General features: G+C 38.0%; 1 protein-coding gene across 1 annotated transcript in view; it reads left to right on the top strand.

Moving 5' to 3' along the window:
• The window catches only part of snx29 (sorting nexin 29), a 77,487-nt gene extending 65,508 nt beyond the window's left edge, over positions 1-11,979 (top strand). The window contains exons 21-22 of the mRNA XM_046853665.1: positions 1,695-1,834; positions 11,468-11,979. Of these exons, the coding sequence (XP_046709621.1) occupies positions 1,695-1,834; positions 11,468-11,597 (270 nt within the window). The 3' untranslated portion in view covers positions 11,598-11,979. The remainder of the gene's footprint in view (positions 1-1,694; positions 1,835-11,467) is intronic.
• The last annotated feature ends 7,350 nt before the right edge of the window (positions 11,980-19,329 follow it).

Here is a 19,329-nt window from a genome sequence, read left to right as displayed (position 1 = left end):
AATGATGACTCATATATATACTGGATGAATATGCAACTTGCATGGGAAACGCGTTCTGCATCACCGAGACATACTGTAAAAGCACAAGCTAGTTTTATGGCCACAGCTTAATTTAAAATGCGAGTCTATATGGCCTTTGTTTGATGCAGGTCATCAGTTCAATCATTATTCATTCATTAATCACCTCGAATGCCTTCTGTTCTAAAAAATGGATTGGAGTTACCGCTTTAACTATGCATCATTTGTTTGTGAACATTCTCAATGTATTATACAAGAATATGACTTTATTTATCAGCATATATAACCTGCTTCTACACGCACAGAGGAGCCGTCCTGCTAAACTTCCAATTCAGCACATTTTTCAAGCTGGCAATATGACCATCTAATAACTTCCTTATTACCTTTTTCTTTTTATAACTTTCATTATTTCCATTCATTATGAATAATGACAGTATTATTACAGGACTTACATCAGAATGCAATCAGCAGATTTGCCCATATGTGCTAAGTTCTGTGCTTGTTTCTTTTGGGCAGTAGCGCGAAGTACAGTGTTTTTTCAGTCTGACTGACTTGAGTCAAAATACATGAAAAGGACACGAAGAAACTTTGATTAGACACTGTGTACCTTTTTTCAGCCACAAGTAACTCTGCCCAGTTTCTTTTTTTGTTTTTCATAAAACTGTCCACATGACTAACACACTCACACTCTTATTCATGGACACTCTTATTTTTGTCACTTTCACGTCAACTTCTCTTTTCAGTACGTAATTTTGTAAGTCTAAGTTAATATTCTACCCAGTGACAGTGTTTGTATTCAGGCTGAAGCAATTTGAACACCAGAACACAGACAATTAATGGGAGAAATTTTATGGAAATTCTAGAGAAATGATCCAGCTGTTATTTTGGAGAATGTCTTTGCATGTCCTGTTAAAAAAGGGCTCTGGGATACAACATGTTTGCTTTGAGTATGTTGGAGAACAACCTGGCATTTGAACAGAGAATACAACTGGCCAGCAAACAGGATGCTGGCCCAATGTTTTCAGAGATTTAGTACTGTAGTCCTAGGCACTGGAGGTCACAGAGCACTTTGTTGACCTTTTTTTCGGCAGTTGTTTGTGTGATTAAGCTAATACATTTGTTTACAGATCGAGAGGGTTGTGCTTTGCTCGTTGATTCATCTGATAATAGCAGTTATTAAATGTGCTGGTGCAGTTTTCTGCTTTGAAGCCATGTCTGCTCTGGCACTGTGTTCTGTGAGTAATCTTTCGTACTAGTTTTGATGATATTTTTCTTGATGTTTAAAATGATGTCGCTTGGCTCTGTTGTGAACATGTGTCCTGTGCTGGAGTGGTTAAAGATGGTGGTTTGTAAACAAATCATTTAATTGCAATTACAACTCTTACAGAGAAACTGCTGCATAGAAAGACCTGCAATTTCGTGCGTGATTGTTTTTGGGGCAAGGCGACCATTTCCTTAAGGTAAACAGGATTATTCGATGGGGTTTCCAGAGGCAATGCTGATAAACACAACTTTCACAACGATGAGACTCTTCATATTTACCTATGTACTATTAATTTCAGCTTCCTAGACTGCATGAAAGCCATCGATAGGCTGTTAGGATATTATTATAACCTTTTTGTACATTTTTCTTTATTAATCTAATTAGTACCTTTTAATTGTGTGTAATCGTGCAGGATGCCAAGTTTGTTGAGGAAAGAAGGAAGCACCTGCAGTGTTACCTGCGCATGGTGATGAACAAGCTTATCCAGACGCTGCCTGAGTTCACTGCCTGTCCTTCCAAGGAAACACTGCTACAGCTGCTGCCTTTCTGTCAGTAAGTATGCACACACACACACACACATTCATGCACACATAAAGTACACAAATGCACATACAGTCCCCTCCAAAAGTATTGGTTCAGCAAGGTATTTGGTTTTGTTATGACATTTGGGTTTGAGATGAAAAGATGAATAGATTGGTTTGGTATTTTAGCTTTAATTTGCTGACCTTTAAATTGTGTTAAACATCTGAGAACATTGTATAAATGTATAAACATTTGATAGCACTCGGAGTCTACTCTTGGTTTGTGCCTTCTATTAGGATTGCATTTGCTGTTAAACTAGGTAAACCAACATGAAGAGCAGAGAACTGTCTATGAGGGAAAAAAAATTTGAAGGTGAAAAATTGCACAGACATTGGACTTAACCAATAGAAATGTGAATGAATTCTTTTTTAAGAAATAAACAACTGGTATGTAAAACTGAGCGATCCCACAAACAACTTCCGCAGGGGAGTATAACAATCCAGCATTCAAAGAAAACTTAAAGAACACATGTACACAAGATGCAAACCATTCATCAGCAGTAAGAATCAGAAGACCAGATTGGAATTTGCAAAAAAATAAGATGCAACAATGTTCTGCAATCAGGTTTAATCTTTACCACAACGATGAAAAGGCCAAAGTTTGGTGAAAGAAAGGATCTTCTCATGATCCAAATAATATGTACTCACTGGTCAAGCACAGTGGAGGTAGTGTCATTATGAGACCTTGCAAAACTTGTGGAATAGGCTGTGGAATAATAGATGATGCAATTCATGATGTAAACAGCAAAATGAACATCTACATAAAAATGTTTACAATTTACAGAAAATTGCATCCAATAAAAATGAGGGGAACGTCATCATCCAACAAGACACTGACCCAAAACGCTCAGTAAATGCCTTCTTCAGGGAAAAGTGTAAGGTTTTAGACTGTTCAGTCCAACCATTACAGCTTGACATAACTAAGAAGCATTTAAAGATGAGAGTGAAGGATGAAAACATAGAAAATTAAAATTGAAAGAAACAACAGAACAAGCTTGGAAGAGCATCAATAAAGAAGAATGTAACAGTTTGTTAATGCTAATGGTTTGCTGGTTTGATATGGTTATAGCTAGTAAGGCATATACAAACATATGTTAGGTCTGCTTCACTTTAATCTTCTTTTAATTCTTCTTTTGCTTACTTAGGAATTATTAATTATTGAGGAATTCTTGAAAAGGTTTTAAACGTAAAAAGGTTTTTACTATGTTTTAAGTTGTTTAACACATGTAGATGAAAATATCAGGAAACGAACGCTGACATTGTGCTCTATTGTTTCATGTTCATCTTTTGTTCATGTTCATTAATTTAAACTCAAAAAACACTATATTGACAAAAGTATTGGGACACCTGACCCTTCCTGCTATACGTGGTTCTTCTCCAAACTGTTTCCACGTAGCTGGAGGCACAATTGTATAGGACGTCTTTGGATGCGCTATAATACAATTTTGCGTTTACTTGAACTCAGAAACCCAAACCTGTTTCAGAATGGCAATGCCCCTGTGCACAATGCGAGCACCATGAAGATATGCTTTACATGGTTTGGAGAAGAAGATCTTGAGTGGCATGCTATAGAGCTCTGATCTCATCCCTACTGAACACCTTTGGGATGAATTGGAACTCTGACTGCACCACAGGCCTCCTCACCTACATCAGTACCTGACTTTCATAATACCTTTGTGGCTGATAAACATAAATATCCACAAGTACTCTCCAAAATCTAGTGGAACATCTTTCCAGAAGAGTGGAGGAAATTATAAGAGCAAATTGGAACTAAATGTGGAATTCGATGCTCAAAAATCACATACTGTACCTATAAATAGGTGTCTGCAAACCTTTGGCAATAAAGCGTCTCTTCAATGTATGGCAAAAACAAAAGAATTGGCTCCCAATACTTGACTGCATATGCACATAGGGTTAGATTGTGTTTATTACATCATATTTCAATATAATTTTATATTTCCCAGTAATGCCTCTTTTATGCAATTTTTATAAGTTTATCATCCATCATCCTTTATATAGAGAGATCCTATATTCAGAATCTCTTGTTTCCCCAATTACACTCGCTAATTCTCCACGCTGTTTTAGAGCCAACACTTGGCTCATCCATCTATCAGCTTCACCATTTTTTCTCACGCTGCATATCACTGAATTACTGTCAGTCCACTGAGTCTCAGCCAGCTCCAATTACAAACAGGAGATTAATGAAAAAATGTTCCTCCCTCTCATCAAAATGATCAGGATGAATTCAACGGGAATCCTTGGCACCGCTTTGAAAATGACGAGCTAATTTAATGGCTTTCAGCTTGATGTAATTTGTGTGTTGAGCCAAATGAGGCGGTGATGGGTCCAGCTGGGATGTGAAGGAGGTGAGGGTTGAAAATTATGGGAGGTTTTTTTTTTTTATTGAGGGTTTGTGGGTGTGGGTGGTGGTGTTTGCACTAAAATTGGGTCACAGCCTGCAGTAGGAATTGCCTGGAATATGATTCATTGCTGTTGATGCAGTACGAAACATATATCTTTCAGCCGTCTATTTTTGCAGCATTATACATTTTTTGTTTGTTTGGAAAAGCCATTTTTATTGGGGTATTTTGATTATATATTATTACTAGATCAGCTATATTTAGACCATTTCAAGCACAAAACAACACAGTGTCCTAGCGACATCCGTGAAGGCCGCTATACTCGTCGAAGCATTCGGTGACTCTTATGCCTTGTGTATGGGGACATCCTGGAAGGAGGCTGTTCCCTTCAGGATAGAACTCTTTTATCATAATATAAAGGAGCTCTGTCAGAATATCTTTGTATGGTTCTGCGGTGACGCCCCCTTCTCTCGCTGCATTCTTTGTTAAAATGCAGAACTCCTACACGAAATGTGTAAAGGTTGTCAGGTCTGAGACAGTCATTTATTGTTTGGTATTTTCTATCTCACCCCTTTCTCCCACACCCACCTGAAATTCCTTCCATTTAAATACCTTTGGACTCGAAGCATCCCAGCAAAATGCCTCCCACAACATAACAGAGACCATATTTGGTATATTACTGTATCTAGTAGTAAATACTATATGGACAAGCTTTTTGTGTTACCTGTGTTTTCCAGCCATATGTGTTTTCTCCCCAAACTTTTACCACAAAAGTTTGAGGCACACAATTGTACAGGACGTGTTTAGGTGCATTAGCATTAAAGTATCCCTTCAATTGAAGAAGGAGACTCAAACCTGTTCCAAAATGACAGAATGTTGAGTAAAGAAAGATATAGTTTACATGGATTTGAGTGGAAGATTGTCAGTGGCCTGCTATAGAACACCTTTGGGATGTAATGGAATGCTGACTGCAACCCAGGCCTTCTTACCCTACATAAGGACCTTACTTGTTTAACACCCTAAAGGTTAAATGAGCACAAATCTCCACAACTAGGGGTGTAAAGCTACACGGATTCGTACCTAAATGTTTCGTTACAGGGCTTTCGGTTTGGTACACACGTGTACCAAATGCAATCCTTTTTACATGCGGAACATAAAATCTGTAAAAATCTGAGTTCCCTCAGGAAATTATTAAGTGGACTGCAAGTTTGTTTAGTCCTTGCCTCGCACTTTGATTGCATTATTTTTTTATTATTATTAAACTTGCGGTATGTACCGAGCCGTGAGATTTGTGTACCGGTACACCCTTATCCACAACCACACTTGAAAATCTAGTGGAACATGTTCTTAGAAGAGTGGAGATGAGATGTTAAAAATGCACATCCAAATCTTTTTTTCTTGTGTCCAAAAACTTTTGTCCGTATAGTGTATCAGTCTTCATTTTGTCCCCAAATGTGAAACAAATGTAATCATTGCATAGTCAAGAAATGTTTTAGGCATATTGTCTAGTTGTACTCCAAGAGCTTTGGCTCTTATGCTGCTGCTGAAGTCACCTGCTTAAATAAATCTGAGCAGCACACTCTCCACTTGGCAGCAATGTAAAATAGAGAGTTGTCCATAATGGAAGGTGTGCTAGCACAATTGTGTAATAGTGAAGTGTGTGTGAATAATCCTGGAATCTCACCCCGGTGAGCCATGTGGTTTAGTGGGACTAGAGGAGGAGAAGGGGGTTTTAGATGAGAGGGCTGTTGTCACAGCCTCTTTAATGGAACAAAAGATGACTGGGGACCGAGACATTTTAAAATGGAGAACACTCTGACTTGGTGTAGAAGTTCAGAAATGTCACTGAGAGAGAGGTAGCAGGTTATGTATTGAGCTGTGTCCACAGACTATTTACACCCTTTTTTCTAGAACCACACTGAACTTAGACACCCTTGTAGACTACGAATGTAGGGGTGTACCGGTACACAAATTTGTACTGAACCGTTTCAGTACTGGGCTTTCAGTTTGGTGCACATGTGTATCGAATGCAGTCTATTTTACATGCGGAACATAGGTAAAATCTGAGTTCCCTTACAGACACACCAAGTGGCGAACCACAAGTTTGTTTAGTCTAATCAGTGCGTTGTGTTTCAGTGTGTGTGTGCACGTTACCTCTCGTTTCATCCAGCTACACCCTCCACATGCAAACTGGTGCTCCTCCACGCGCCCACTGTCACATTCGCATATCGAGGGAGTGAATAAATGAATGAAGGATGGATGAAAGGAAGGAAGGAATTAATTAATGAATTTATAAATAAATGAATTGAATGAATAAATACCTACCTGGTGTGTGCAGACATTTGTTAATGTATGCTGAAATAAGTAAAAGTGTCAAGTAGAGAATTTAGAAAATGTATTATTGAAGGTAAAGAACTCACACACACTTTTATACACACATCTGTATTACCCAAATGGAGTTGCACTAATGTAAACTATAAAATATTTTCCATTTATGTACATTTATTTAATCAATATAATTTGTGTTTATTTAATCAATTACTAAATTTAATCAATATAATAAAAATCGGTTTACTAATGTTAATAATAGTAAAATAATAAGTAAAATAAAAATCATATAAAAAAATTACGAGAACTTTTATGTTTTGTGCTTCTTTCACCTATACAGTAATTGAACCGGAACCGTGACTTTGAAACCGAGCCACGTACCGGACCGCAAATGTTCTATACCGTTACACCCGTAATATTAAATTTGTTCTGTTGTAAAGACCTTATAGCAGTATTTAAACAAAGAAAAAGTACCATCAGAAATATCCAACAAAGATCATGCTTTGCTTGCCTAAGCGTTTTAATATGTCTGTTGGGTGTGTATTCTCCAAAGACACTGTTCAGCTTGTGTAGGACGATGTACATGATTAGTAACAGCAGCACTCTGGTCCACTTGCTCTGTGTTTGTTTTAATTACACATTAATGGTTTTTAAGAATCTAGCCAATAAAGCTACTGACCCTGAAGCTGTACTCTCCTTCTGCTCTCAAGAAAGAATATTTAATGAGCTTTTCTACAGCTTTTGTTTTCCACACCTCAATAAACATCCTGTTTAAAAAAATAAATAAATAATAAAAATAAATAAATAATATATATATATATATATATATATATATATATATATATATATATATATATATATATATATTATACCAGACAAAACATATCGGACCAGGAAATCATTGCACACACCAAACGTGATATTTACGTCACGTCAAGCGATTCTAGACCCTATGTCCCCCCTGTTCAACAGTGAACATCATACTCTGTGAAACTATTTACATTTTGTACTCATGCTATGTGTTATGTGTTAAAAATGGCACTACGGCAGTGAACAATCTTAAGAGTGATCTCGTACTCCTTTCAACCAGTTCACAGTTGATTGGTTAAATTCGAACCAAAGCTTTCCAGATATTTTTGCCCCTGGTACATGCTTCTTTTTTTGCACACTGCTGGTAGATATTTCTGTGAGGTTTACATAAATTTTGACTGTAAACATCTGGATTGCATCTCTGAAGAACAAGTGCTGACTGATAATGTTATAATTTAGTCAGTGTCCCAGTTAACCATTCACCTACATTAACCTTTTTGTTGAATATCTGTTTGTATTAACTTTTTACATCACATCTACATGACATCTACGTGTATGGCATTCGGCAGATGCCTTTTTCTGGGGCGACTTTCAGCTGAGCAGTTGAGGGTTAAGGATCTGCTCAAGGGCCCTGGTGTGGAAGCTTGGTGGTGCTGGGATCTGAACTCATGACCTTCTGTTCAGAAGTACAATGTCTTATCCACTGAACTATCACACTAAAATAGTGTTGTTTTGACTGGTGAATTTGAAACAGAAGTGAAAACAAGAGCAAGAGACAGCAGTCATCCCTTTATTACTGTCCTGTAACTTACCTTTTAAACAAATGTGGTGTATTTTGTTTGGAACGTAAGTAATATATGTATAAATGTAATTTAGTGATTGAGCAACTGAATTGGAATCCCATCAGTGCTGAGCCTTGAGCAAACCCTTAACTACTTACTAGTGTAAATGAGATAAATGGGTATTCCAGATAAGGCTCTAATGCTGTAAATGTATATTCTTTTAACTAGATAGTTTTTCTAACAGTGAATGGTGAAATAAAATATATATGCAGTATTATATGATGGCAGAGAGATGGCAGGACAGAGGCACCATATATTAATGTAGGGAGGAAACTCTTCCACAAGATAATGATAAAAAGTCAGAGTGAGTCTTTTTTTTTTTTTTTTTTACTTTTTAAAAAAATCTCTTTGTTTTATCTCTTTTTTGTGTCTGTGTCTGATTATACAAATACAGAGCGGAGGAGGGAGAAGGTGAAATGAGAAGGCAGGATGGAGAGAGTCTGCAAATATATAGAGAAAAACACAAACATCTGAGCACCGGGTGTGAGGTAGTCGAGACAAAATAGCAGAAAGTTAAAAGGGGATTTTCTAAATAGTACATGGAGAAGTCAGGATTGCCCAGATGGAGAGAAAATCCCTTTGTGTTTCTGTTCTGGACATCAGCAATAAATTGATGCTAATCAAACCATATTCTATATTTCCTGCTACACAATATATACACAACCTCAGTATACAGTATACAGAACTGTTACACTGAGCTGCACTGAGATATTTCTGGTTTCTTCACAGTTTGCACGTCATATGTTCTTTTTGGAGGCTGTTCGCCATGAAGGGTTAAACTCTAGAAACCTTGATGCCGATTTAGACCATCACTGTTCCTTCCATCTGCTCAAATGGAATAATTTGCTAGAGGACTTTTTTTTGTCTCTTTAAAATTTCTTCAGCGTACAAAATCAGACAAAGCAGCTTTGTGGTAAAAGGATGAGCTGGAGCTCTGTCCTGAAGGGTTATGTAATGGCTCAGTGAGGAGCTGCTATTTAGCTCAGCCAATCTCTGTGGGGACAGATTGAATAGTGTATGCGTATGTGAGAAGGAAGACTGTGTGTGTGTGGGTGCGTGAGGGTGAGGGTGAGTGAGTGTGCACGTGTGTGTATGAGAGTGCTGAGATGGATGCATAGATTGAAGTGTATGTGTGAAAGAAGGCAGCACCCCACTTACCTGCAGCTAACTTCCTCCTGCTGTTCAGACTTGATTGAAAGCTTCCCAGCAGTGCGCTCTCTCTCTTTTCCCTCCTTTCTCTCCATCCTTTCTTTTCTCTCCCTCACTCTCTCTCACCTATGCTTATCTGACTGCAGAGAAGCGTGCCGGTGTATTTAGTCGTACAGCCGTGTGCACCTGTCTCAGAGTTTCACACTCTCAAGGCTCAAATGGATTTTTATTGTTACTGACATCACAGCTCAGCCTTTGTTTATGATCTTCTGCCTTGTGTTAGTGCAGCGCGCACACACACATACACACACACGCACGCAATCACATAAAGGGAGTAGGATTTTTCTTAGGTGGTCAATAGCTTTTGGTTTATGAGTAGTGTGGTTGTCATGGCAGCCACTGAGTGAGGTAGTGCAGAAGCTCTCTAACTGTAGAGATTTTTAGCCCTTTGTGCAGCTCATATCTCCTCATGATAGGATACCTGATCGTTTTGATCTGGTGGAGGGTTTTGGGTGGTCCCTAGGTTTTGGGGAAAACATAGCCCCACATGTACTATATAACCAGTGGTGCTTACACTAGTCATCTAACAAATCCGAAATATCTCAGACTAGATAAAGCCAGTTCTGCAGTCAGGTCTAAGCAGGAAAAGCTCTTTTATTTTGCTCTAATGAACAGTTAACACTTTGATATCACGTTTTATAAAACGGTGGTGTGTGTGTGTGTGTGTGTGTGTGTGTGTGTGTGTGTGTGTGTGTGTGTGTTTTTGTTTTGTTTTTAATCATGATCCTTTTTTTTGGTCTTTAGAACAAAATTATAAATGTATTAAATCCCTTTGTGACCTGGACTGTTTTAAAAAATCTAATCAAATCAAAGCTTGCGAAAGAGCTATGGGTTGCACATAATTGTGTTTCCTATTCAGCTAGTTAAGGGTCAGATCAGTGGTGCCTGCTATCTCATAGAGGCCAATCCAGATTCCTTTTTAGATGCTACTGAGACACAGAGAAGAATTTGGCACATGAAGCTCCCAGAGGCTGCTGAAGGCATTGCACACTCCATCATTGTGTTATTGCCAGCATTAACAGCGGGAAATGATGCCCTGGTTGAGATATCGGACTACCGATTGGAAGGCTGTGAATTCAAATCTCAGCATCTCCCAGCTGCCACAACTGTGTTAATGAGTATAATCATAAGTATGTATAGAATTATAATTTGCTCTGGATAAGGGTGTCTGCCAAAAACCATAAATGGAAATGGAAAATGGAAACTAGTTCAGCAGGAGCCTTTAGTTCATCTACTGTATTATTTATTGTGCATTTTGCCTTTCAAAAGCCACTTTAAATTTGCATTGCATACGGTGTGATTTTAGAAAACATTATTTCCACACCGTAGCTGATTATTAACGTGTGCTACACAAACATCAATTGAAAGGTTCTTAGGTGGTGGAGGTGAGAAAAGACTAAACAATGGAGATAATGAAAAGACAACTACTGATGATAAAAAGGGAAATAAGAAATCTTTTGGTGTACAGAAGATTGGAAAGCTCTAATCTACCCCATGCATTTTTAAATTGGTACCTCTTTAAATAATATCCTACACTGATTTACTTGCCTCTTGTCATTTTGTAGTCTGAATCTGGAAATATGGAGCTTGTGTACAGTTTAACTGTGTTAAAGACGACTATTCAGACTCTTTTTTAAAATTCTGCTTAACTCAGAATTAGAAGCCCCTGATACCATGTGTCTTATTTACCTCTATTTAATCTGAGACTTTCCTTTTCACCAATACCAGTGTTGATATGAGTTTAATGAGTCTGTATGGTTAATGTTTTCCCTGCTTTTATTATGCTGAGAATGGCCTGACTATAAATAGAATGATTGAATGGCCTTTTCATGTTTTTTTCTATTACTACTAATACTCTGTATAAACACTTTTTTTCTGTTTCTGTTTTTATACACTTCCTTCAAGATTTCCTTATATGTAACTAGAAGTTACATACACAGCTGCATTTTGTGCTCAGGTGAAGCTGACGGTTACACTGTGGATGTGTTCAGTGTAAAATCTGAAAGTTATGAGCTTCACCTCTGCTTGTGCTCTTTTTTTTTTTTTCTTTCACAGAGACACTCCGGCTGCCATTGAGAGCGGGGGTAAAACAAGTCGATCAAAAGCATCGTCTCGTTTCCCTCGGCTGGGACGAAATTCTGGCCGTGATGCACGCAACCCAGAGCCCCAGAGTGGTGACCTTTAACCTCCTATTCACACAGTACATGTTGGGAGAGATACTGACCTCTGGCCTGACCAATGAATTGTGGATTACACACAGTCTGTTGTCTTGACCTTCAGACCTGAGGCTCAATTCCATAAAACACCTTTTCCATTATGGATGTACATGGAGACAAGAGATGATTCGAAGAACTGGAGTCCAACAACTTTTCTTTTCTCTCAGTGGTGTATGGAGATTTCTGTTACTTCGGTTCCTAGTGTTTTATAGTGGACACCATGAAAGAGAGCAGGGTGTACTTCTTGCATAATTGTAAATCCCTGATTTAGTGAAATTTGTGGATTCACTTTGAAATAACTTGCACATGACCATATACTCGACCAAAATAAAGGGGAAGTACCGTCTTTTATGAGCTGTACTGTATGTTGGACAGTATAGTATTGGTATAGTATGTTGGACACAGTAATGTATTACAGTACTCTTACATGTAACGGCTTAATAGCAAATACAATCCTTTTCACTTCTCCAGTGTATTAATGTTCTGTAATGTCCACGATGCATCAAAAACTGGATAATTATAGTGGACAATATCTAAAATCATGAAAGTGAGTGTGATGCCTGAGGAACTGAATGTATGTGTGTATGTGGCCACTCTTGTGGAAGTCAGATTTTTTTTTTTTCTTCACAGTTCTGGATATTTTCATTATCCTTTATTATCCCTGATGGCCCAGTGTTTTGTTACACAAAGCCAAATGCAAAGTGGGGCCAGACTAGCTGTAATTACATTAGTGGACACGCCACTAAACGAACGAACAAATCGTGTTTATTTTTTATGTTTGAGCACAATAATAATCCTGTGTACAGACTGAATGCAATTTTCCTTTTATTTTACTTCACCTTGACAAATGACAATGTCATTGTTTCTTGACTGTTAAAACGTATGTACACTAATATGAAAGAAATCATATTCAAACAAGTACATTATTGAAATGTATTCCGTATAAATGTCATTGCCATTAGCCTTCATTCGGGGTTTTTTTCTGTCCATGTGACAGTAGCTTTTGCCATAACAGCAGCTTTATACTGGATATCAGTTTTGCAGTCTTTTGTACATTAGCAGTTCTCAGCAAGCTCGGTGGTTTTCTTTATATCAGCAGTGGCAGAGCTGCCAGCCTTAAACCAGTGAAAAGAGCAAAATGAATAAATCAGTACAACAGAACATTTCTGTACTGTGTCCAATTCTGGGAGATTTTACACCTGTAACAGGAAGTCAAACAAGCTGTGAAGCTTTGTAAATGATGATACACAAAATATTTGCAAATACAGTGATTGACGTAGAAACCAGGATCACTGGTTGCTATGGTTAACTAATAGTTTAGCATCCATCATAAAAAATCAGTTTTTTGGTTCTATGCTTTTTCAGTGGTTATGTAATTTCAGAATAGTGTGTGTGTTCTAAATAGGGGAACTGCCTGCACTGAAAAGGTAGGCATGACTTAGGAGTGGATGACTGCACAGTCGAGTGAGTCCGGGCCAGTTGCTCTACACAACTCTGTTTATCTAACTGTTTAGATAAGCTCTTTTATATAATGTCGGTCATGTTTGAGGTTGATCATCTATCAACAAAGCGTTTTTCAAACAAGCGCCTGCTCTGTGCACTTGTGAGCTTGCTGAAATCGTTAGAAACGCTGCCTCAAAGCCACTAATCGTATATGTTCTTCACTTTTCCTACAACGCTACTTTAATTTAATTTGAGCTTTAGTGCATCGGGAGACCAAGCAAACTTTTATTCATTCATGCACTACATTTTAATCTTTCGGTTCAAATGACACTTGATTCCGTGTTCCTTTGTGTGCAGGCAGAAAAGGTGATGTTGACCTTACTCAAAACAAAAATGTTGTGTACTTAGCTTTAAGTAAGTTTCCCTGGTGGTCTAGTGGTTCGGATGCGGTGCTCTAACCACTGCGGCCAGGGTTTGATCCCCGGTCAGGGAACCGACCCCAGCCATTAGGGTTTCACAAGCCTTAGCGCCGGTCCCAAGCCCAGATAAATGGGGAGGGTTGCGTTAGGAAGGGCATCCAACGTAAAAACATGTGCCAAATCAAACATACGGCTGGTCCGCTGTGTCGACCCCTAATGGGAGAAGCCGAAAGAAAGCTTTAACATAGCTTTAAGTAGCTTCAAGTAATTTTAATAGCAATATTATCTTGTATGCATTAAAGTAAATGGACTACTACAGCCAAATAGTATAGTATTATATTATCTTCAATAATTTCTGAGACTAAAAACAGGTATGCCATCGGAATGCCAAAAAAATCACACATTAAAATGCCTGATGTGTGTCTCAGAACATATGGAAAGATAATTGTAATGATGAGCATAAACACAGGGGGAATTTAAATCTGTCTATGAGTCTTTGTGATAAATATTCAGAATGCTAAATATTTACCAAGGAGCAATGAAATATTAGGGATGTTTTGATCAACAGCAAACTGGAAGAAATTCTAGGCAGAATGGGCTGTCATCCAGAAAAAAAAGTGAACAACCGCAACAACAGCATTTCCCTATTAACCTCTTACTCAAAACAAAGGCTTGATGGGGAGGAGAAGTTGACACGTTTGTAACTACATGTGTCATTTGCATAAACAGTTGGGACTGGAAGACGAGACAGATTTGGATGGTAATTTGTTCATATCTTGGAGATCTGCTGCTGCACTGGGGCCTGTCTGTCTTAAAAAGCTCAGAGCAAACTTGGCGTTAAAGAGGGAGGCTCTCCTCCACAGTGGCACATCATACTGATTATTTACATGACTGATTATTGCTTAGGGAAGCATTTCCAGACACATATATAGACGCTTTGTTACAATGGCAATGCTACACTGAAATATCAAAATGTACTTTAAAACGTACTCTAAGGCTCCATCTTGATTAAAACACACCCTGAATGATGTTTACAATCTGCATCGTGTTTTAAAGCCCGCACAGACGCTTTGGTCTCTAAATGTGCTAGAACCGATCTGTCCTGTTTGAGACGGGCCCCAGCTGACATTGCAATCAAATCTCGCTGGTGTGTGGACGTGATCTGTGCATGCTGTGTGCTTTTCTGTAGGGATTCCGTTTATTGGAATGGATCCACTCGCAATGAGAAGGCACAGATGCAGTGCATCGTAGCTTGGATGCCGTAAAATTGGATGACAGATGCAAGACGGAGACGGCGCTAGACCGCGCTACACTAGGTGTTCTGTGTCTGAAAATCTTTTCACGTTCTATCCAAACTTTATGGCACATAATGGGGTGAAATGCCTATTCTAGACCAGTAAAACGCAGCAGGCAGTCCAACAACAGCCGTTCCTATAATGAACAACTGTTTTGTGTGCTGTACTCTAAGCAGCCCTTTTGTTTGTAATTATCTCTAAATGATGGTGATTATGCTGATTTGGGTCGAGTCATTATTAGACACAAACGAGGCAAATTGCAAAGAGCAGGTATGAGCAGAGGAGATTTCAGATTCCAAAGTGCTCTTAGTATATATTGCTCAAGGTTAAAAAGCAGAGCATGAGCTGTGTTTTGGCACAGAGTTTTAGATTTGGTCTAGTAATAATCAAAAGAGGTTAATCTGTGCTACGGAGATGTTCCGAGTGCTTCAGGGTGTGCAACAAGATGAGTCCTGTACCCTGCTTTGTGCCTTGAGTAGAAGTCAAACGACTGGTGGTGCATAAAGGATCTGCCCCAGTACCAGTTCCTAATCCCCTAAACAACAAAGCTTACAGATTCAGACAAACTCTCCTTGGTCTTCTTTACTTTTATGTGCCCTCTCTTTTTCTCTGTTTTCACATAAACGTTATTTCACTTTGAGTGATGCTCTGAAAAAATAACCTAATAGACACGATGCTTACATTATGCCAAGAGTTCAACAAGTACGTTAATGCCCAGCAAAAGCTGTTGAAATGAGAGGGCTAAAGCACAGACTAAGTATACACTTAATCACATCAAGTGGTTACTGATGGTGGGAGCTGATACTTTAAAGTGGTATAAAAGCAGGGCCATAACAGTAAAAAAAAAAAAAAAAAAGTAAAGGAAGCATGTTGGACACAGCAGTCTGCTGCCCTAGATACAGCGGCAGTGCTTTGATACTGTAGCAGAGAGCTCTCTTTTCATGTTTCTTCTGATTTTATAAGAACAGCAGGAAAAAGCTTCTTTCCTTATATCAGCCATAATTCAGTTCATACTGAGGATTAGACTTGACAAGAAGATGGCTTTCGAGGTGTAGCAATGATACAGAGTCCTTGAGTGACCTCTCACATCATGTTGAATTGTGGTATTTGCTGAATAATCAGACAGGTAAGACTCGTATGAGGCTGCTGAATGACAGAGGGCAGCTTCATTTTTCTTAAACGTTTGGTCCATGGACAGGAAACGACAGAGCACTGATGACCTGCTCACACAAACAAATGCTCTATCTGTCGTCCAGGAGGAATCTCTGATAAACTGATTGGTCTAAACATAGCTTATCTGTTCCAAATTGTAGTAAAATATAACACATTTTATTAACAGATACATTAATAAAAGCTGGAATAAAAAGCTAGGTTGTACTGTTCAGTTTGACTTTCTTACTGTCTGTGAATATAATAAATCATGCAAAGTTTTTAATCTTGGGGATCAATCCTGAAACATCTATACCACATTTTTTTAATATTGTAGTATTTTTTATAACGGTATTTAATTCAATTTGATATGTATAGCACTTTTAATAATGGACACTGTTTCAATGCCGCCTTACAAAATTTAATGGATTATGAATATTACTTTATATTTATAAAGCAGTCCATATAAGTTTATACTTTAGAGTTTTATCCCTAATAAACAAACCTTTGATCACAGTGGCAAGAAAAATGAACTGAGGTGGTTTAAGAATGATATATTACATTTTTAAGAACATTGTAAGGAATTGAACTCGGCTAAGCATGTATGCTAGCATATTTGAAATCTACATTAGCTCCTCCTTTCCGCAAAAACACTGTGGTTTGCATTTAAATAATGACTCATTTAGCTTCAGCAAGCACTTTGTCCTGGTCAGGGTTGTGATCTGGAATCTAGCTCAGGAACATTGAATGTGAGAATTATTAAAAATACATAATAAATTAAACGTAAATGGACAACATTCACATTGGCACACACACACACACACACACACACACACGCGTGCGCGTATTTGCACAGGAATGTTTTTAGAAGGTGAGAGAAAATCAAAGAACTCAGAGGAAACCCATGCAGACAAAAGAAGTATACATGGCAATTTGCATAGATGTTTGTATGTATTCTTTTTTTAAATATGTGTCTTTTCTAAACTGTTGCCTAAATACTTTATTTTCACTCAACTGTTGTTATTTTTCTGTCAATTCAACTTATTGGCCGATTTTACTGAGAAACTTAACTAGTCATATATATTCCTAAACAGACCCCAATGCATGTTAATATTCTTTAGTTTACAGTATGGTGGTTTATGCCACAGTCAAACTGTCAATAGTGTCATCGAGGCCACATTAACTTAAATAGATGAACCCAATTAACAAAGCGAGCAGCATCTTGTATGATAATACCAGCAGATGTTCACTTCACAGTCTGTTCTGTAACCAGCTGCTGTTCCAAACCTGTGCAGAAATATGCTGATTCATTATTTAATGTCATGAAACATCAGGCTAAATCAATTGCTCCTGTCATACTGGCCTGTTTTCTCAACGACACCCTGAGAGAAATGTGACGTGCTGTAAATGTAAAGAGTCTTTTTACTCACCGTTTTTGTTAGAAGTAGAATTTGTTATTTTGTTAGAAGTAGAGTTTGAGTTTGTTATTTGTTATAATGCTATAGTAACCTCCACTCTTTTGGGAAGGCATTGCGCTAGATTTTGGAGTGTGCTTGTGGAAATTTGTGCTCATTCAGCCACAAGGGCTTTGGTAAAGTTTGTTAGTAATCTTAATATAACCTGAAATAAAATCTATTTTTGGCCAAGAACGCAGCAAAAAACACAAAGATGATAATGTTCCTGTGTCCACTGTGCGTAATATCATCAAGAGGTTTACAGCCCATGGCAGTGTAGCTAACCTCCCTGGATGTGGACGGAAGAGCAAAATTAAAACGAAGGATTGTTCAAATGGTGGATAAAGAACCCTGATTAACTTCCAAACCAATTCAAGCTGATCTGCAGACACAGGGTACTACAGTGTCAGCTCACACTATCCGTCCCCATCTGAGTGAAAAGGGTCGCTATGGGAGGAGACCCAGAAGGACACCACTGCTGACACAAAGGCATAAAAAAAGCAAGACTGGAGTTTGCCTAAACTTATGTGACAAAATCACAATCCTTCTGGGAGAATGTACTGTAGACAGATGAGACAAAAGTAGAATTTTTTGTAAAGGACATCATGGCACTGTTTACAGACAAAATAAATGATTCCTTTAAAGAAAAGAACACAGCCCCTACAGTCGTACATGGTGGAGGTTCAAAGATGTTTTAGCTGCATCTGGCACTGGATGCCTTGGCTGTGAAACAGTATCATGAAATCGGTTGATTACCAAAGAATTTTGGTGCGCAACATAGTGGCCAGTTTCAGAAAGCTGCGTCTCCACCAGTGGTCGTGGGTCTTCCTGCTGGACAATGACCCAAAACACACTTTAAAAATCACTCACAAATGCTTCCAAACAAAGTGCTGGAGAGTTCTGAAATGGCCAGCATTGAATCAGATCTGAATCCCATAGAACACCTGTGAAGAAACATCAAATCAGCAGTTGGGAGAAGGCATCCTTTAAATCTGAATGACCTGGAGCAGTTTTCAAAATAAGAGTGGTCCAAAATTGCAATAGAGAGGTGTAGGAAACTCATTCATGGTTACAGGAAGCGATTGATTTCAGTTATTTCTTCCAAAGGGGGTGCTAGCAAATATTAAGTTAAGTGTGCCAATGGTTTTTGTACAGTGCATCTTTTTGGGTTCTATGTGTGGAATTTTTATCAGATTTGACTTTTCTTCTCTGTTTTTTTGTGTTATGCAAACAAAAAATAATAAACATGTGAATAACAAAACTTTTGCAACTGCAAACATTTTCTAAGAGAAGGGTTGCATTTTCTGACAGAATTGCAACGGTGCCAATATTTTTGCCCATGACTGTATATATTAAATATATCATAGTCTGTCTATATTTAGACATCTTAATGTATAGAAAACATGTTTAAAAGAGTAATTTTCTGAATAATTTATAATTTTGAATCTCTCAAGTTTTTCTGCCACTACGCAATAGTCATATTCATAAACAAACTCATTTTCATAAGTGAGTTTATACAAACCCGATTCCAAAAAAGTTGAGACTGTACAAATTGTGAATAAAAAAGGAATGCAATAATTTACAAATCTCATAAATTATATTTTATTCACAATATAATATAGATAACATATCAAATGTTGAAAGTGAGACATTTTGAAACGTCATGCCAAATATTGGCTCATTTTGGATTTCATGAGAGCTACACATTCCAAAGAAGTTGGGACAGGTAGCAATAAGAGGCCGGAAAAGTTAAATGTACATATAAGGAACAGCTGAAGGACCAATTTGCAACTTATTAGGTCAATAGGCAACAAGATTGGGTATAAAAAGAGCCTCTCAGTGGCAGTGTTTTTCAGAAGTCAAGTTGGGCAGAGGATCACCAATTCCCCCAATGCTGCGGCGAAAAATAGTGGAGCAATATCTGAAAGGTGTTTCTCAGAG

This window comes from Silurus meridionalis, chromosome 7 (assembly GCF_014805685.1).
Source record: "Silurus meridionalis isolate SWU-2019-XX chromosome 7, ASM1480568v1, whole genome shotgun sequence".
Taxonomy (NCBI): Eukaryota; Metazoa; Chordata; class Actinopteri; order Siluriformes; family Siluridae; genus Silurus; species Silurus meridionalis.
This window is presented reverse-complemented; position numbering and strand designations above follow the sequence as displayed.